The following is a 20377-nucleotide window of genomic DNA, read 5'->3' as shown; positions in this document are numbered from 1 at the left end:
GCAGCGCCTGACGGGCCGCCCCCGGCGTTCAGCCACCGCTGAGGCGGCACCGCGCGCGCGCCGCGCCCTCAGGAGCCCGCGCGGCGCCTGCTCCGAGCTAACGGTCCGCCGGGGGGAGGGCGTGGCCTGGGGAAGCCACGCCCCCTCGCCCGGCCTGCGCGTGCGCCCCGCCCGCCGGGAGGGGAGGGGCGGGCCCGGCACCGCCCCGCTGTCGGCTGCGGTGGCCGCCTCAGCTGCGGCCGCCGGGAGGGAGGCGGCGGCGGCGGAAGATGGCGGCGGCCGCGGCGGCGGCGCTGCGGGCCTGGTTCTGGAATGAGCGGTTCTGGCTGCCGCACAACGTGACGTGGGCGGACCTGGCCGGGGAGCCGGGCCCGCCGGGCAGCGGGCTGCAGTACCCGCGGGCGGGACACGTCCTCTCCGCCTTCCCGCTGGCGCTCGGCATCTTCGCTGTGCGACTGCTCTTCGAGAGGTGAGCGCGGGGCCGCCTCCGCCGCCGGCCGCCCCCGGAACGGCGGGGCCCTCCGCCGGCTGAGGCGGCCCGGACACCGCCCGCTCCCGCCGTGGGGCCGAGCGTGCGGCGAGGCCGCCTGTGTCTCTTAGCAACGGGCCGGTCCGGGGGGAGCGGCGGGCGGTCGGCGCTGGGGCCGGGCTGGGGCGGGCAGGGCCCCGCTCGCCCCTCGGGCAGCGCCGAGGCCTTCCGCGGGGTCGGCTCCCCGCCCGCGGCCTCTCCCGCGGCTCTTCTTGCGTGGAGAGGGAATATTGGATGGTGTGAGCAGGGCTGGGGCAGTGACCGTCCCCTGTGCTCGGCACTGGGGAGGCCGCACCTCCAATACTGGGTTCAGTTTTAGGCCCCTCACCACAAGAAAGACATCAAGGGGCTGGAGCGGGTCCAGAGAAAGGCAGCAGAGCTGGCGAGGGGTCTGGAGCACAGGCCGTGTGAGGAGCGGCTGAGGGAGCTGGGGGTGTTCAGCCTGGAGAAGAGGAGGCTGAGGGGAGACCTTCTCTCTGTCTGCAACTCCCTGAAAGGAGGTTGCAGCCGGGGGGGATCGGTCTCTTCTCCCAAGGAACAGGCCATGGGACAAGAGGAAACGGCCTCAAGTTGCGCCAGGGGAGGTTTAGGATGGGTATTATGAAAAATTTCTTCACCAAAAGGGTTATCAACTATTGGAGCAGGCTGCCCAGGGGAAGTGGTGGAGTCACCATCCTTGGAGATATTTAGAAGATCGTTAAGCATGGCGCTGAGGGATGCGGTTAAGTGGTGGTTTGGGTAGTGTTGGGTTGATGGTTGGACTCGATGATCTTAAAGGTCTCTTCCAACATAGATGATTCTATGATTCTTCTGCGTAAGGTGGGAACCACACTATGTCTGTTGCGATGTACAACAGCCTGTTTCCTGTCTCCCCTGGTGTTGGATCCCCAGAGGCTGGCGGTACCTTATGCTGAGGTAGCGCAAGAAAAAAGTCCGGGGAATTCACTTTTATTTCTCCTCCTGTCTGGGAGAACCTCAGCTGGGCAAGTGAGAGAGCGGGCTGCTGCCGCTGTTGGTTCGTGCGTGGTGCTGGTCTCTGCCTGTGTTGTACTACCCTTGCGAGTTCCTGGATGAGGAAATAGGGCTTGTTCGCACAGTCTAGTGTATTATTAAACGGTTTGTGGATCCCCTGCATCTCGGGCATGGCAGAGTGCATGCAGATCGTCAGATCAGCCCATAAACAGGTGTAATACAGTGTTTCTCATTTACTTGAGTATCCGTAAACATATGATATTAACTCTTCCCTGGGGCAGAGGTTTATCCTTTCCGTGATGTATATCTCTTACAGCCACACGGGAGGCAGGCTGTGTGGGTGACACAGATACTAATTAGTAAAGCGGCTTATTTAGGAAAACCGTTAGGTGAAGCAGACCGAGACACCTTGTATTCCTGTTCAAGTAGTTCATTAAGGATTGATTTAATCCTAAATTTCTACATTGAAGGGGCAGAAGCATTTCTAAGAATGAAAAGGGCTATAGGACTGAAGTGAGTAGGAATCGAGTTGGTTTTGTTTTGTAGATTTTCTGTAAGAAGTGTGAATTTTCTTGAGCTTTGAGAAACTAAGAGGGGACTGAGGTGAAATAAAAAGATGGGTGACCTGTGGAGAAAAATGAACGGGTCAGCAAAGTAGGAGAGAAATTTGAGAGGCTCTTTTTTTTCTCCCTTATCTTTCTGCCCTCCAAAAAAAAAAAATAATTAAAAAAAGCTACAGAAAAGTACTGGCAGTTCAAACCAGTGCAGAGGACCCAGGAACACACGTGGCAGTGCCAAAATCTCATGTCAGCTTGGCGTGCTGCTGCTGGTCTTGGCCAAACAGTCATGCTCGCCAGCAGACAAGGAGAGGATGTTGTGAGACAGAATGAGATCCCTGAGAGGGATATTGTGGGAAGGTCTCCTCACTTTCCAGGCCTTGTTTAGTCCAGGTGGCTTAGTCTGGGGAAGATGTGCAGAAGATTCTCTTTTCTCTGGAGTATGAGATGTTAGGAGAGATCCGGTGCATCCTAGTGCACCCGATAACACAGGCCTCCTGGTAGAAATTACTTTGTCTTGATAATGTCTACCTGGTTTGTGAAATTTCTTTTGCGGTGTTAATTTAGGGAGGAGTCAAATGAAGTCTTCTGCCTAAACAGTAAAACTTAGAGACGGTGGCTCGGTTCCTGAGAGGGGTCTTCCTTTTTTCAGTGCTGTCTTTGCTCTGTTGTTCCTTAATGGTGGTATCCTAAAGTGAAAGCAGGTTGTGAGAGCAACATCCAGGGCAGTTTCTAGTATGTTTACTTTAAAAGACCATATTTTTTAAGAAAGTCTTTTCTCTTTCTTCCTGCCACTTTGAAGATGTCATAAAAGTTCAGATTTGTCTTAATAAAATCCCATTGTGCGTTTACCCTGATTCAGGCTTTGGGGATGATTGTGTCAAATATCTTCCTCGACACACATTTGGCAGTCGGAGTTGATGACTCAGAACTTGAATTATATACTTGTGCAGCTCTTTTGTTTTAGCTTCTCTTCATTTCTTTCTTTTCTCTCTCCTTTAGCTGTAGATCTTCAGTGTGAGGAAGTGCTTTCATGACACTGACACTTGTAACGCTGACATGTATTTCTGTTAGTGCGCCTATGAATTAACCTTTGCATCGCAGTGTTGGTAAAATATCCATTTGTCTGTGGGAAGAGTATGAGTATAGAGATGGGGCAAGGCTCGTAGAGGCAGGTAAAGTCCTGACTCGGTAAGGGGGTGGATTTTTTGCGCAGGCAAGATGAAGGAGTTCAGCCCACGAGTTTGTTTTTCTTTTTTATTTTCTTGGTTATACTTTCTGTTATTTCTCCTTATGCATCTTATCCAACTGCAGGCACAAAAAAAATTCCCAGGTGTCGGTGAAAACCTAGAGCCTGTTATTCATATGGTGTGTTTATAATCACACTGGAGTGCCCGTCAGTAACAGATAGGCTTGTTACTCTACAGGTCTGAGGAAGGATCTGCAGCTTGTGCTCAAGCTGGGGGGGAGAAAAAAGTGATTTTAGTTGTTACTTCAACAGGTCTGCCTGTAAAATTAGGGACAGTTGTGGAATGAGGTGGTTTAATCTTAACACAGTGAAATTGAGAGTTTATGGAGAGACAAACTCTTACTTTGAGTGCATACTTTATAAATTCTACTATTTTGCAGATTGTTCTTCCTTTTCAAAGCTGTAATAGGGAGTCACCAGACAAACTTGAGTGTTCCATAAAGAAGGATTCAGCCTTTGGGTTTGTGAAGTACAACATGGCTGAGAAATATTTGTTATGAGTCTGTGTGCTTGAAAATTGGTGTTGGTTTCAAAATCAGCCTACCTTGATTACTAGCGTGGAAAAGGTAGCTTGATAGGTATGACTTAAGCCATTGAGCAGATACCTGTTTAGAAAAGTGTAATATAAGTATTTAAGTGACGATAATTCCTTGCTGGGAAGGTGTGGCAGTAAGTTGACCTTGGGAATAGTTGCTGCAGTTAAGATGTCTGTGGAATCATAAAATAATTTAGATTAAAAGGGATCTCTGGTGGTCACCTTGTCCGGTCCTTTCCTCAAAGCAAGGCCAAAGTGTTAGCCAAGTCGGGTTGCTCGTGGTCTTGTGCTGTTCAGTTTTGAATATCCCCAAGAATGAAAATCCTACTATATAAGCCACCTTCCTTTTTTTTTTTTTGGTGTGCTTAACTGCTATTGCTGTGCAGATTTTTTTCTCTGCGTGATTCAGTGCAAAACTTGCACATCTGAAAACCTGTTCCAGGGCCAAAAATATAAAATGCCACAGAGGTTTTTAAGTGTGAGGTTTCCTTAATGGACACCCAAAGGAAACAGCATGTCATCTTGATGTTTGTCTGACTGACAGCAGGATGGATCGTTCACTTCATATTCCACCTGCAAGGTAGTAACTGGTCAAAGCAATTGGCCTGTGGCCGCTCAGTGGACTCGTGAGCCTGAGCCAGCAGTGCCCAGGCTTGGCTATAAACCCCTCGCGTGGCTGGCCACGCCGCCCTGCAGCAGGACGGTTGTCATCTGCAGTTCCACTGCATGAAGCTGTTACTCGCGGAGTTAGAGAAGCTACGTTACGGCGTTGGGTTAGACTTCCTTAAAAGCAATGAAAGCCATTACTGCCATCCTTTTTCCTTCCTGTTTCTGTGGCTGGGACTTACCTCCGCTGCCTCCATTGCTGGGACTTGGCTGTTTGCTGGTGTTGGTGTCTGGCTGCCCCTGTGCTCCTAGAAATGTTTGCAGGTTTTTTTTGGTTTGCTCTTTGGTCACCTGCATGCTTGACTGAGTAACTGGAGTCCTGTGCTGTATCTGTAGCCTGTGCCTTACTCTTGATTTTTATTCCTCCCCCCCCCCCCCCCAGTTTCTGGAAACAACTGTATTTTTTCCCTACGTCTGCTAGTGAAGGAAGCCTACTACTCAGGAATAGTTTCATGCAAAGTTTTGAGCTTTGTTTTGTTTTTCAATCTGTATGTCCCAAAGTGGATTATTTCTGCATTTTTTTTTTGGAGGAGATGATGTTTCTTCTTTCCTTGATGCTTCAGGTTGTGAATTCTAGAATAATGCCAAATCTGTATATGGATCACTGTGAGCTTACTTAACCATTCCATCTCTTCATTTGTTCTTAAAACAAAAGATGACTCTCCTGAATAATAAATTAATTGAATGTGCAGATTTTTGGATTTTTCAGGTTTCCTCTCTTATGTGAGGAAACTGACCCAACCTGAGTATCTTCAGGCCAGGATTATTATTTTTTTTAGAGAGCTGTAAGCACTGTGTCCCAGCAAATGAAATAAAAATACTTGGCATCCTGTAGTTGCACATGTGAACTTCTTTGTTGTTGTGGTATATCCTGTAGGAAAGAAGAGTACGAAGATGTACGCTTCGCTTTTATGGGGGTCTAGCCAAATGTTTCGTAACATCAGAGCATGATTTCTGGCTGGTGGTCTAGATCATAGAGGAAGCAGCGAGGCTTTTGAGCCAAGCTAAAAGGAAATCACCCTTTCCTTTTTTCTTTTTTTTTTTTTTTTTTTTTAAAGCTATGACTGTTGAACAGGACGTATGAAGAAATGGGGCAGGACAGTGAAACCTGGGGCCACGGCGTCTATTAGTTGTTTAGTATTTTCTGAGAGCGGGGGAGTTCCTTTAGGATTAGTCATGAGCTGATCTGTAATTTCTCAAGGGGAAAACCCCACAACCTGTGTCTCTTCTTAATCGCAGTCGTAGCTGTTTGTTACTGAAGTACTAACAATGGGCTCCCAAGAATGATTGCGGTTGGAACGCTTATAGTCGTGACTCTCCTGAATTTTGATCTCTCCTTTTAAACACAAGGAGAAATGGTAACAAATGGAGCGGTCGGAGAAAGCAGCGTTTTCTGCTTGATGGCACTCTGAGTCTGCTAAATGGAAGACATATGTGTAATTTGTTGTCTTCAATTCCGTTGTTTCTGAAACAATATCTTTCGAAGCAAAATGGACTTAATGACGCAAATCTTGGGTCCTTTTCAAAATCAGTTTTGAGAAACAGGTTCTTTGCTCTGTCTCTCTCAAAATAATTGATTAATAAAAATTGCTCCTTGAAACCCACCTCTTACCCACCAACAGGAGAGAAAACAGTTCACATGTTTGGGTAACACATGCGTTTCCCTCAGATTCCTCTGCCCGTTTTGACACAAAGGTACAGCAAAACCTAATAATTTTTGAATATCTGTACCTTCATTTTAGTTGCAAAACCAGGCTTGTTTTCAGAGTGTTTGTGCTGTAAAATTCACAGTGTTAGATCAGCTTTTGGAATGAGCGAGATACTGAGATCTTGGGTCTTTCTGACTGAGTGAGTCCTTGCATCTTCCTCACTCTCCCGAAGGAAACAGCCCACTTTATTTTTCCCAAAGAAAAAAAAAAAGGCAACAAAAAATACCCCAGAACCCCACACCTCAAAAAAATGTGTGTGTTTTAGGAACTGTGTCACTTGAACTTCCCTTTTTTTCTGAGCTTTGTGACACCAAGGCGCATTCTGGAAATATGGCATTTTGTTTATAGGGCTACAAGGGCTCTGGCCATTTCTGTTTGCAGAGGACTCCTATCCGTGATCTATTATTTTATTTCTGAGTAATGAGAATCACACGTTCTGATCCTTACGAGCCAAGGACGTTAAGATTTAATCTTTCATTTTAGATGTGTGTGCTCTCTGCAGTTATCATTTGGACTAATAAAAGATACTACTTCACCTGTGAAGTTTTGTTAAGCAAAATGAGTGGAGATCTTCAAAAGCTTTTCGGATAGGTTTTGCGGTTGGTGATGAGTCAGGGTCCTTGTGATTTAGGCAGAGGAGGGAAATAGGTATCTTGTTTTAATCTAGCCCTTTCTTTGGAACTCTTTCAGGTTTATTGCCAAGCCATGTGCCATAAACCTTGGCATTCAAGACAGTGGACCTCACAGAGCCCAGCCCAATGCAATTTTAGAGAAGGTGTTTACATCCATCACGAAGGTGAGTCACGCTTCAAATTCTGCTAGAAATGGAGGGCTATAAGTAGGGGCAGGGGCGGGAGGGCTTTTTGCTTCCACTGTCGTCCTTTGAGAAATGCATTTCACACTGTGCATGCACAGTGAGCGTGCTCTTTCTTATTTTACTTTGCCTCTGGCATGTCCTTCTTGTAGCAAGGTAAATTCTCTTTATGGCTGACCTGTGCTTTTGTGCACAGAAGAGTCTGTCTTTGAATAAAAATGTTTGCTTTAGAAAGGTATGAAGCTTCTTCCTTTAGTTCCCTGCCTTTGTCCAAATTGTAACTCCTGTAACAGGTGGTAATTCTCGGTCTAACTAGAATTTTCCCATTATTTTTCACTTTCTGATGAAAAAGTGCTACTCTTTTCCTTGAGATCTGTTCCTTTGCTGGTTTTATTGGCCAGTTGCTTGAATGCCTTCCTCTTATTTTTGCCATCTACTGTGGAACTGGACAACAGCTGTCACAGTGGAAGTCAGTTATTTGAGGAACGCATTCAATCAATGGAAGTGTGCCCTGATAAAGGGTAAGGCATTTAATGTTAACAGCAGGTGTTTCTTTTGATTGTTTCATGGCCTTTCTTTCACGTAAGCTGAGAGTGCCCCTTCACTTCAGTATTACAAAATTCACGCTCTCTGTCCTCTATTGAATGTTGACAGTGAAATCCACGCAGACAGAATGATAACTTTTCATTAAAGACAATGGAATGGAAGAGTTTATGTTCTGATTTGGTGATGAAGAACTTCATTCTGAGTGGAGCAGACAAAACGCTCAGTGAATGAAGGGAAATTCCATAAAAACCTTACTAAAACTCATCTCATGGGAACATTGAAGTTTTGAGGCATTTGGAATGACGTGTGAACTGAAAAGTCCCCATGATTTGATGCCATTTGTGGGGAGGACTTTTATGTAGGGAATGCCCTTGAAATTAATGCTTGGGAAAGCCATGAGGACGCATGCTGTGCAAAATTTATCTAGATTATGAAAACAGAGCTGCCGTTAACTGTACTGGCATGCTTGTGTCTGCTGTTGGGTTTGGAGAATTGGAATGTAGGGTGGCACTGATGCTGGGGAGAGATTTCATTGCTGTTCTGAAATGGGAGCTCTGTAAATTCTCCTTTGAAGCAGGTTCACTTCCAACGCAGAAGTGTCAGGTAGCCTGAACCATTAAAGCCTAGTAAAGCGCAGAGAGATCTGGCGGTGATGGAATTACAGGAAAGTCACGGTCTCAATACTGAAAATCAAATGACAGATGGCTTTGCTTTTCAGTTGAACAGTCTGGTGACTCTATTAAATCAGCTTTCTCCATAGGTTTTTGGGTTTGTATGTAACTCAAGTAGTAAAATGTGTTTGTCATCTTTCAGTTGTAAGAGCTCCCTGGCAGAGCTTGTTAAAAGGACACTGGTCTGAAACTAACGTGGCTTATCTCGCCCCTGGGCCATTTTAGAGGTAGTTATCAGGTTTTGTTCGCTTTGTCTCTTATAAATCCATTTATGTCATTATTCAAACAAATAAACTGCCAGTAGAGTTTCCAGTCGGAGGACAGTGATATATTCTTTATCATACAATTATTTCTGGTTTTAAATTTAATTTTATTTTTAAACTTTGATAATGGAAATAACGCCATCTCTACAAAGCCCCTTCGGAATATACAAATATCTAGCGTTAAACCAACTCTTACTTTAAAGTTTCCCCAACTTGCAGTGAGTAGCAACCCTTAAGCGTATTCGGCTTTGATCTTCCTGAGTTCTGGACTGTTTGAATTGATGTGCAAGTTTTAACAGGTAGGACAGGTCGTTTTAAAAGCTCCTCCCCTCAGATTAAGAAACAGAACAATTGCATTCTTTGTCATAACGTACTGTCAAATGATGAAACAGATGAGGAAACGTTAAACCAAAAGCATTCTGAATAATTAAGTAATTAGTGGCTTATGAAGGTTAAAATTGAATGAACATTTGTGGCAATGGGTTCCTGCTTCTAGTCTATACGTAGTGCCTTCCTAGTGCGTGAGTTTTGTTATCTGTGCATCGTTTCTATCATGGTACAGAGGGAATCTCAGACTGAAAGTGGGTTGAGAAGTAGGAGAAATGACCCTTGTTTCATTTTCCTTCAGTCTCCAGATGGAAAAAGGTTAGAAGGCTTGTCAAAGCAGCTAGACTGGGATGTGCGAAAGATCCAGCGCTGGTTTCGTCATCGGAGGAACCAGGACAAACCCACCACCCTCACTAAATTTTGTGAGAGCATGTATGTTTGTGCAGAGGCCAAGATGTGGCTTCATCTTAAAGCTCCACCTGTATGTTCTCTTTTCTAACTGAAACTGTGTTCAGCTGCTAATTTAAACTAGTGTCTTGGGGTTGGCTGGTGGAAGATCAATTCTTATATAAGCAAATGAAAGAAGTTAGGAGGGCTTTTTAGAATTCAGTATTCTAAAATCATTTGTATATGTGCATGAGAGACCAGAACACATGTACAGGAGTTATTCCTGGGACCATGAGCAGCTTTAGATAGTTGACCAGGTCCTTAACGCAGATGTGGCACTTCAGTGTGCATGTGTGTGCATGTGTGCATATGCATGTGCACAACCTGAGGAATTCTACTGAAGCCAAGGCTGCTGTCTGCACAGCTGTGTTGTAGACCAGCGTTTGTTCCCAGACAGACTGACCTTATGGCTTACACAATGATGTATATACCCTTCCACAGACGCTTCTTGGATTCCTGTTCTTTTCATTTCAGTTCATTCTTTTGTTCTTTGTTTCTTTCTGAATGCTTGCAGTTACCTCTGTTAGTGTAGTAGCATCTGAATATTTTTTTCCTGACTTGTTATTTCTTCTGTGCTGGTTTCTTTCCTTTCCAGTAACTTTCTTCATATTAATTCTTCCCCCCAGTATGGTTTTGTCTACTTAAAGCCACAAGGTAAGAGGGACAAATATATGTATTAGGATACCTTCTGGATAACAATGACTTATCTTGTTGTTATCTTGTTATTGTATATTAAAGCATATGAATGATGCATGTTCACTCTGAACTTTATTTCAAACTCATGTGTGGCGTGAAAACTCTTAAACAGGTTTATCCTTATGTGATGTTTACAAATGAAGGGTTACCATTTAGCGGGTGAAAGCTTTTCAGGTGTCAGAATTGGGTTTTTTCACAATTTTTCTGGTTTTTATTACAAATGTTAACCGGAAGCTATTTCTGTTTCATAAGTTCAATTTTTGCTTCTTTTTCCAGGTGGAGATTTACATTTTATTTAAGTATATTTTTTTATGGAATCAGGTTTCTCTGGACGGTGAGTTGGTCTGTCATCCCCTCCTTGTTGTTCTGTGTGGCGTGCAGCAGGGTTATGGCTGTCCTGCTGAAATACAGGGGTTTGGCTGCCGGTGTCATTTCTTGAGTGCTTGCACCTAGCTTAAAACAAGGGGAGGGAGTGCTGATAGTGGTCTTTATGTTCCCTTATTTGAGATCCCGGGGGTTCCGTTTAAGGACCTTCTTTACACTGGAAATATGAGAAACTTATTTGTCCTGTTACCCCAGAATGGGACAGAACTATGATTTTTTTGCTATAGGGAGCTGCTTTTTTTCTCTTCTCCGTCTTGAAGGGCTGCAGCGTCATCTCTTTGGGTCTTTATTATTACTAGAGCTGTGTGATTATTCTTTGAATTTCCGTTGCAGTATTACTTGCCTTTGACTGCCAAAAGACTATTTTAAATCACTAGAATGTTCTACCATAAATTTAGCTTGAATGATAGAATCAAGATAAAATTTCAGTGAAACAATACTGTAGTGGTCAACTGCCTTAGGTGCTAGGGAATTAAAACCACAGTAGAATAATAACTCATCTTTTTGCCTTTAGGCACCCTGGTTTTGGGACACACGACAGTGCTGGTACAACTACCCTTTTCAGGTAGGAGATGAACACTTAACTAGGTTCCAACTTTTTGCACAATTTCAGTTTTCATTTTTTGTTAGTGATAGCAGATTGAAACTCAGTAGACTTGAGTGCTTCTCATTATTCTGCGGGGCTGGTAAGCTTTCTAGTGGGTGAGCGGCCAGCCCTTTGGGAAGGCACTTCCCCAAATGCCAAAGACGGCATTTACTCTTTTATGTCTTCAGATCCTGGTTAGGTTTGTCAACAGCAGTGTTTCCTGAGATAGAACTGACTCTGTTCATATTCATTTTATGTGCACTTGCTGCTGAGATTATTAAAAGTGAAAAATAGAATTATGCATAAAATGATGCTGGTGACTTACTTAGACCGTTGTTTTCATTACGGAGCGAGTACGATTTATATAGAGACCAACCGGTCTGTTTCAGTGCCCAGTTTTCCTAACCCAAGAAGCTGTAGTATGAGTTGTAAATATTAACAAGGGGCTATTACTCCTTTTGAATAAAGCTCAAACACACAAGTATGTTTGTGTGACTAAGCCTAGAGTAAGATGTCTGTTGCTTAAGCTTGTTTTTACTAAACCTTAAATCTGGATCTTTTAACTTATGCCTCAGCATTCTGGAAGAACAGGGTGGGATAGGAAGGAAGGAAAAAGTCATTTTTAATGAAAATTTTAAAGTACTTTGTCTTCTAACTGTGCTATCTTTGTTTGTTTTCCAGCCTCTAACATCCAGGCTTTATTATTACTATATCTTGGAGCTGGCCTTCTATTGGTCTCTCATGTTTTCTCAGTTTACAGACATTAAACGGAAGGTGAGATTAACCAGAATTGCATTAACCGCTTTGCTAAATAGATAGGACTAATAAAATTGCCAGTGTGCCTGGTCGGTAAAGCTAAAGCGTAGTAATAACTGTATTTTCTTCCTCATTCACATCTCTGTGTAGCCTTCCTCCTCCTGTAATCACTGCCCAGTCCTGGGGAGAAGCAAGCCTGATACACAACCTGGTATATCCTTGAGAGTCCCTTTCACCTTCCAGGGGAAGGAACAGAATCACTCAGTACCTCCCAATAAAAATTTATCAAATCATTGCCTAAAAATAGATTTAATTAGAAGGCTTGCAAGAAAACCCAGAAATGAGGTGCTCAATGCAGTACCTTGCTGAGCTGGGTGAGAAAATGGCAAACACTAAAGCAATAATAAATGTTTTTTTTTGAAGCTAATTTTTCATCTGTGTGCGTAGCAGAATGATGACTGGTTGCGATTGCTGGAATCCAATTCCATTGTGCTACGTTCTAGGATTTGGCTTATTATTGCTGTTGGAAAACAGTCCATAGTAAATCATGGTTTATTGCTTCTGTTATATGAACTGCAAAGTAGGAAATTATCCCAATTCTTGCACTGGCTCTTCAAAAAGAAAAGTTTGCCTGGGATTTTTTTCTGTACTGAAATATCGGCAGATGAGGCATCACAGAATATCTTGGAGCTGCAGAAAGGGGGAGATGAACAGCATCTATGATACTGTTTATAATGTTTAATTTTGTACTCTGACTTTAGCAAAGTGGATTACGTTCCCCACTGCAAGCACGGTAAGGTGCATTGACATGGAAGGGTTGGACCCAGGGGGCCAAACTGGAAACCAGCCCCAAATGTATGTGCGTTGTAAACAATTTTTTTTAATGAAGTGGCCTAGTTCTTGCAGGTAGGTTATCTTGTGTTCGATGCCTGCTATGCTCTGGCAGGCTTTTGCACACTGACAACAGTAACAGCAGCGTACTTAAAATCTGTGCCAAGAGATGAAAGGACTAGCAATATGACTGTAAAACCAAAAGGAGCCAAAAATAAGGGCCATATGTTGTCCTGTCAGTCTTTTCCGTGGGGTCTGCAGGCATGCTTATCTTCCCCTTGCATGTTGTGTGCCAAAGAGAGTGTGCTGTGCCTGTGTATGCAGAGTTCGGACTTCACAGGAGCATAAATGCTGGGAGAGACCTTTCTGGAACCTTTAGTGATGGTGGCTGATGTTGTGTGATGAGCTGTGCTTACGTAAAGTGGAGTCAGAGCCTGAACTGAAGTAATCCTGTGACCCCAGTTCGTCAGTTTTGTGTCTCTGTTCCAAACCTTTGCATTTGTTTGACAGCCAAAGAGTCTTCATTCATTTTTTTTTTTCCTTTCTGTTTCCAGGACTTCCTGATTATGTTCGTCCATCATTTGGCTACAATTGGACTCATTACATTCTCTTACATGAATAATATGGTGCGGGTTGGAACTCTGGTGCTGTGCCTCCATGACGCATCAGATTTCCTTTTAGAGGTGAGTTTCCTTTCAAATTTTTGCGTACCTAATGCTCATGTGGTCTCAGGAGAGCAAGTTGACTTTCCCGTTCTCGATAAACTGCATTAAATATGCCATAAAACTTGTGCTGCTGGTCCTGCCTTGTCAGCTTTTCCTCATAACTGCCTTAGTGCTGAGAATAATCCCTAAATGTTCCAAACTCCTTACAAATGTGATGGCTTGAGGGTTTTTGAAGCTCTACAGCCCAGTAATTACATGAGTGCACAAAGGAAATAATATTCTCACGTTTCTTGTCTCTTTTAGGCTGCAAAGCTAGCCAACTATGCCAAGTACCAACGTCTGTGTGATGCTTTCTTCATGCTCTTTGGTGTCGTATTCATTGTTACACGGTTGGGCATTTATCCTTTCTGGTAAGCACCTTGAGCTGTAAGGTCTTGTTTGTTCTTCCAATCCCTTAAGCAAAGCCTTTGTATTTGGACTTCTTGCAAGCATTCCAGCCTGTTCCTCAAGGCAGCCTGAAGTTGCAGACAACCCAAGTACAGTTTGGAGCAGTAAGTTCAACGAGGCACGTGAAGAAACCTCTCAACAGTCAGCTGAGGGAGTGTGAAAAGTGACTAGAATCCTAATGCACAGCTGGCCCCTCTCTTCCTACCGCGAAGTGATGACAGTGCTTATTAGCTGGAGCCAAGTCAGCCGGTATCTGTTCTGAAAGGCTCGAAGGGTTGTTTGCTTCTCTTAAGAAGTTCTGGAAATGGTTGCAAATGAGGCATGGTCTCTTGAGGTAAATTTGATTTTTAAGCATCTGGCTTAGTCATCGTCATTGCAGTTTCTGATTCCTATGACACTTGTGTCCTGTCCTTGTGTCGTGACTATTCAGAGCCTGAACTAGGTCTTGGGTTTCTTGGGAGGTAAAGCCCTGGCTGAATGGCTTATAGCTAATCATCCTCTAATGAGATTCCCTCTCACCTCCATAGGTCAGACTTGGTGAGGTTCTTCTGTTGATGAGCTGTTATCCGCTTCTTTCTGTCGAGTGTGGTGAAAATTTGGCTAGACCTGATTATTACTCAGTTTATTTCAGTTTTACTGCATATATTTATTCCCTAGGCAATGGACAGCTTGCGTTCCCGTTCTTTTTAGGTGCCTTGGCAGTAGGTAGAAACAATACTTTGGAATCAGGGTTGCAATTAAAGCTCTTGCTTCTTTTCCAGTAAATGCATCGAATGAGTCTGCATCAGGAAAGAGCTTTAATTCTTATGTCTTCATAGGCTCCTTCCAGTGACAGATGAGATGGTTGTCATTGCTTTTATTGCTGTTGTCTGTCATGAGGTGATGCTCTTGCATCGTGCTATTGCTCAGCAGTCCTGTAAATCTTTAATGTATTTTCCACTGGCTGTAATGTAATTCCTCAACTTTGTAGTGAAATCTGGCAAGCCTGCAGTGGTATTGCAGACCCTGTGCTGTTTCACTTCATGTGTATTCCCTTCCCTAAGTAGTAGGATAAAACATCGACGGATCTCTGGAATTGTATTGAATTCATCCCTAAACTGGCTATGAGCTGGATGTTTCTGTAGCTGCATTTCGGCAGACTTGGGTTCTTCTCTGAAAGGCTTGTTTTTCTTTTCTTGTGAAATGTTAAAAGCTATGTGAAATTAATGACGTCTTTAAAGGTCTCTCCATACCTCTCTACTTCGTAAAATCTAAAGTGTTTATTAAATTACTTAAGTACTGGCAATAACTCCCAGCGACAAGAACAGCAAAACAGTAATGAAAGCAAGCACAAAGCTTTGTCCATAAAGCAGTTTCTAGTCCTCCAGCTTGGCAGGAGGAATCTATAAAAATCTGCGGGAAGAGAATAGTGCGCAGGGAGGGAGGCCTACTGGGAACAAAATTCCTTCCTGATATTTAAATATGGGTGAAGACTGCCCAAGTATGAATGTGTTAACTGTTGTTTTGATGACCACTGCAGCTTGACATCACTTCCTGTAAAGTTATTACAAATGGTTGTGCTTTTGAGAAGGAAATTGGCAGCAGATCTGTATGTGTAACCGAATTGCAGAACATTCACATCTTCTCCTGTTTGTTGCTCAGTTCAAATGTTTCTAATTAGCTTAGTCTGTCTCCTAACTCTGGCAAGAGTCTGGCTGCATCGCTGCTCTGACAGGAGCAAAGCAACAGATGCTTAAATGAGATACAAACTGTCGTGCATCTGGCCGGTCATCTTAATTTAGAGCTGGAAGCCATGTTACCAGCACAACCGATCTGTAATGTGTTTCTGGATCTCTTCTAGGATTTTGAATACAACCCTGTTTGAAAGCTGGGAGTTGATTGGTCCTTATCCTTCATGGTGGCTCTTCAATGGGCTTTTGGTAACTTTGCAGATCTTGCATATCATCTGGTCTTATCTCATCGTTCGCACTGCCTACAAGGCCCTCGTGCGGGGAAAGGTAAGATTGTTGGTGACTGTTTTGGGTCCTCTTTCCTACAAGCCCTGTGAAGCAATCATGGGAAGCTGTGGCCTTCAGTGAGGGCTGGTGCTAGTTCTTGAGGGACTGGAGATCAGAGGAATGGAGCCCCTCTGCTGTGGGGACAGGCTGAGAGGGCTGGGGGTGTTCAGCCTGGAGAAGAGAAGGCTCCGGGGAGACCTTCCAGCCCCTTCCAGTGTCTGAAGGGGGCCCCCAAGAAAGCTGGAGAGGGACTTTTTACAAATGTAGTGATAGGACAAGGGGTAATGGCTTCAAACTGCAAGAAGGGAAATTTAGATTAGATATCGGGAAGAAATTCTTGGCTGTGAGGGTGGTGAGCCCCTGGCCCAGGTTGCCCAGAGAAGCTGTGGCTGCCCCATCCCTGGAGGGGCTCAAGGCCAGGTTGGACGGGGCTTGGAGCAACCTGGGCTGGTGGGAGGTGTCCCTGCCCAGGGCAGGGGGTGGCACTGGCTGGGCTTTAAGGTCCCTTCCAACCCAAACCATTCTATGACTTGCATCAGGAGTGTTTTGTAGAACAGTAGGGTTTTTTTTTGTTGTTTTTTTTTTTTTTTACCTTGGTTGCTCTGCAGACTCGAGTTGCCAGGTGTATACAAAGACAGAGATGCTTTCTCTCTGTTCTGGCCGTGCAGGGAAATAACACCATTTTCCGGTACGATCAGATGTTGTAATACTAGTGATGATGACAGACTTGTTATGTATTTTGTTTGGAGTTAAGGTGGTAGTAGGCTCTTCTTTGAACAATCATCTAGGGCGTTTTCCAGCTTTCCACCTTCGGCTGGTTCTTGGGGTGTGATGAGGATTGTGCATCCTCCACTCAATAGCACTAACACAGGCTTCTGGCTGTCAGTGGAGGCCAGGCATCGGGCTGCGGCATGCGGAGGAGAAATGGTTATCAGAAATGCAATATTTACTGGTTGTCACGGGGCTAATGGGGTACAGTCTAGCTTCAGTCCTGAGTATTCTAATTTTAATTCATGTCGGGAGTCTTAGGGAGAGGGAGGGTGAAACTGCAGCAGCTGGTTAGCACCAAATGTTGCCCTGAGAGTGAACAGTGCTGACTTTCGGCTGTGACCTCAGTTGCCAAGCAAAAAAGGTATAGTTCACGTGAAGGAGCATGAGACAGGGCAAGCCAATCTGGGAACTAATTTGACACCCAGCCAGCCCATCAAGAGAAGCCACTTCCTTCGCAACTAGCAGAGAGCAACAGCTGATTTAATAGCACAAATGCTTTTTTAATCAGATATTTGGTATTCTGACCTGACTTTCTCATGTGGCTCTACTTTATTTTGTGTTTGACTTCTTAGCTGCCCCTACACACGGAATGTAACCTTGAAAAATATTTATATCGTAGTTGTCTGTGGCAGCGATTGCCAGGGGAAAGCATGTTTCAGAGTATGCATGTGATCTTTTCACCTGTTCCCCACAGCTGCTACTGCAAATGTCTTATTTTCTGTCTGTGCAGCTGTTCCTGTATCCTGAGGTCTACCCATCTTTTTCCTTTCCTTGGTTCTTTCCTGTCCAGGTGACCTAGCCAGAGAAAGGACTCTAAGCTCTGTCTTCTTCATTCTTTTCTCCCTCCTTTTCTCTGTGCCAGATTGGAGCTGCACAGTTTCATCCTTTGCATGTAAGTGTGATCTGTGCTTCTATTTGTTCCCTGAAACACATCCGTGTCTGTTTAAAGGCTAAGAGAAAAGCCAAGCTATGGTCTTGGAGCTTTAGATGGCTGGTGCCTTCTCTTAAAACGTTTGTCTCCCTGGTTGACACAGTGCTGGTTCTGGCAGTATGCTAAAATGCAGGTTTTTCCAAAGCTCAAAGTAGTGTCCTGGGGTTTGTTCTTATCTGCTGTCGGCTGCCTGCATGACCTTCACCTTTCTGCTTTTATACGGCCACAGAGACTCTGCTATCCGTCCTTAGTGCTCACTAATACTCTGCTGAGTGGAAGAGGACAGGAGAAATGCAATGCTTTTTGTGTAAAGGAGTAGAACAGTCACTTGTCCCACAAATAATGGGAAAAATTTCAAGGGATTTCTGCTTCCTTCCAGTGACCCTTTGAACTTCCAACATAGCAGGAGAGTGGGAAAAGATACCAAAAGGTTCTGGCAATAGACGGAAGCCAGTACATCCAAGAGGCCTGTCAAAACCAATCCTGGAGATCATTAACTTTACTTGGCTTTTGGCCAGATCTTCCCTTGAGTTCAAAAACTTCCTGCTGGGTGCTGTTGGAAAGCCCTAACCCTGACTCAAAGCAAGCAGAGTGGAATGAAATCCTGAAATCCTTGGAGAAGTGCTAGCCGCAAAGTGCTTGCACATTAAGTAAATGAGGGCTATTAGTTGCAGAGCAGAAGTGTGGAAAGCCTGCCTTGGGGTGTGCCAACCATGGGCCGTGCCCACAGTCACTGCTCGGCACTGGTGAGGTTACGGCTCTGGCACCCGGCCACCAGCCAAGGTGCTTGTTTGCTGTGAGGGCCGGGCTCGGGAGCTCTTCCCCTCTCCTCCTGGAGCGGTTGGCTCTGCGGCGCTGGAGCACTGCCCTCCCGCGGCGCTCCAAGCAGCCGGCAGCAATGTGTGCCTAGATCCGCTCCCAAGGGTTCAAAATCCTGCGTACAAATCAAATTCAGCTGGATTTGCAGCCAGTCTTTTAACTATAGCCATAACTGTGTAAGGCAGATCTACGTCTCTGGGCTGAGATTCTCCTGTTCCAGAACGGGTGTTTGCTGGATTAGATAGCTGTCTTTGTTCTGCAGCCCACTGGCCAAACAGGCTTTTGTTCGTAAATGAGTTCTCGGGTATGAACCACGACCTGTGAAAATGGGAGGCGCTTTGCGCAGACGGTAATGTCATAAATACAGCTGGTTAATTTTTAAAATATCAAAGCTGCTCCCTGTAGGACAAAATGTTCTCTCTAAAACTGATATATACATGCGTTCTGGTTATCATACCCACTGTTGATTACGGTGTGAAGAGGTTTGTTTTTTTTTTTTAATTCAAAACAAATTTGTTGCTTGCAAAAGCAGCCTGTAACCAATCTAGAATGTAGCTCTTGGAAGACAAGAACAACCAAAGATTTGTGGTGTCCTCTGATCTGGTGAGAGCAAAAAAAATACAGTGCTTTCACAGATGTACAGAGTATTTGGGAAATGGAACTCAAATTTCCAAATTGTCATTTTCAACCTGTTTCTTGCATTCTGTATGTGGTGACAGGTTCCTCCTTGTGAGTTTGAAGTGATTCAGGATCAAATGTAGAGAGAAACTGTAACTGACTGAAGCTGGTCAATCACATGGACACAACTTTCTAACTCCTGTTTTCTGTGAATTTTTCAACTTGCCTTCTTCCCTTTCCACTACCATATCTCATTTGAAATGTTTAGGTATCAAAAGATGACCGCAGTGACGTAGAGAGCAGCTCTGAAGAGGAAGATGTGACTTCCAACAGCACAAAAGGAGTTTTCAGCACTTCAAGTAACGGTTCCAACCGCATTAATGGCCATGTGGCTAGTGGCCAGTGGACAGAAGAGGAGTAAGGCTGTGGGTTGGCCTTGAGCAAACACGAACTTATCTTTAAATATCTAGATGTGTTGAGCTCCACATTCCCAAGTGATCTTTAATCAAGATACCCCTTTCCCAGAAACCTCCAGCAAATCTGAAATGGGCACGATCCAGGCCAGTCAGAGGCTTTGCACAGCAGAAGGGATAAAGCCAATGACTAGGGCAAAAACAAAGCTGCAGATTTCACTTTAAGCCATTTTGTACTTAAATCTTAGTCCCATCGATATTTGCGGAGGTATCTTTGTTTGTGACAAACTGGTTTTTACTCAACTCAAGGTGGAACAAGTTTGGAGTAGGCTGGCTGCCGACCGCAGGAGGGTTACGGTGCCATTTCAGTGACGGTTCGCTCCAGTGCCGGTTCAGCAGATCTCCTCGATGCGCTCCAGAAGCCACTTAAGAGCATGGAGAACGCAGGGGCCTGCAGTTCCCCGTCCGCGCTACCCTGGCTGTAGCAGAGACTCTTTTGCTCAGCCCTGCCGTGCGTGCTCTGGACTACAGCTTTGAACTGGACTGTGCTACAACAGAAACGTCGCTCTACCTTGCCATCGGGGTGCTAAGGAGGTTATCGCTTCTATCTCTGCTGTCACGAGGGACCAGGCCAGCGTTTGCTGCCTATTTTGGTGCTGAAGCCCCTCTGAAGTCTCAACTACAGCCTTCTGAAATGGGGGAGGGGGGGTGGCTTATTGCCCCTGAGACAACTCTCACAATACAGGCCTTTTAATTTTTTTTTTTTTTCTGTAGCGAGTTGTGGTTCTGAAGACTTTTCTAGACCTACTGGATACAGTTGGCTAAGCTAGGACTTGAGGGCAGACCAGTACTGGTGGGCTGTGTTTAACTTGCCACAAAATAGGATGTTTCAGCCCTGCTTGCCTGTCCTCCCAGGGAGAAGGGGATGGTGCTGCTCTGATTTTGCAGCTGTGTGGAGGAAGGGCAGGGCTGGAAAGGCAGCCACACCATAGGCTTTGCTTCTTTATTTTTACTCAATGGTACTTGGGGGCAATGGAAGGCCTGTGTGTCAATCATGAGCAGAATTTTGGAAACTTCTTGAGTTGTTACCATTTTATACCATTGTTTACTCTTATCTCCGATTAAAAAATGCTTCAGAAACTTGGTTGATGTGTTTCATCCGTAGAAAATGAAATCAA

At 44.7% G+C, this 20377-nt stretch overlaps 1 protein-coding gene across 4 annotated transcripts; it reads left to right on the top strand.

Moving 5' to 3' along the window:
* The first annotated feature begins 200 nt into the window (after positions 1-200).
* CERS5 (ceramide synthase 5) lies at positions 201-20343 on the top strand. Of its 4 annotated transcripts, none has more exons than XR_012584401.1 (11): positions 201-469; positions 6908-7013; positions 9140-9270; positions 10258-10315; positions 10880-10930; positions 11633-11725; positions 13093-13221; positions 13507-13613; positions 15491-15647; positions 17209-17310; positions 19055-19194. XR_012584401.1 is itself a non-coding variant. In XM_074564825.1 (11 exons), the coding sequence occupies exons 1-11, from the start codon at positions 270-272 to the stop codon at positions 19205-19207; spliced, it is 1215 nt and encodes a 404-aa protein (XP_074420926.1). In that variant the 5' UTR covers positions 201-269; the 3' UTR covers positions 19208-20330. The 4 variants fall into 4 exon arrangements, 3 of the variants coding, with proteins under 3 accessions (XP_074420926.1, XP_074420924.1, XP_074420925.1); XM_074564825.1 differs by having other exon boundaries at positions 17281-17310; positions 19055-20330; XM_074564824.1 differs by lacking the exon at positions 17209-17310 and adding an exon at positions 9912-9939 and having other exon boundaries at positions 208-469; positions 19055-20343.
* The last annotated feature ends 34 nt before the right edge of the window (positions 20344-20377 follow it).

This window comes from Larus michahellis, chromosome 22 (genome assembly GCF_964199755.1).
Source record: "Larus michahellis chromosome 22, bLarMic1.1, whole genome shotgun sequence".
NCBI classification, from domain to species: Eukaryota; Metazoa; Chordata; class Aves; order Charadriiformes; family Laridae; genus Larus; species Larus michahellis.
Note: the sequence above shows the minus strand (reverse complement) of the source record. Positions and strands in the feature narration are given on the sequence as shown.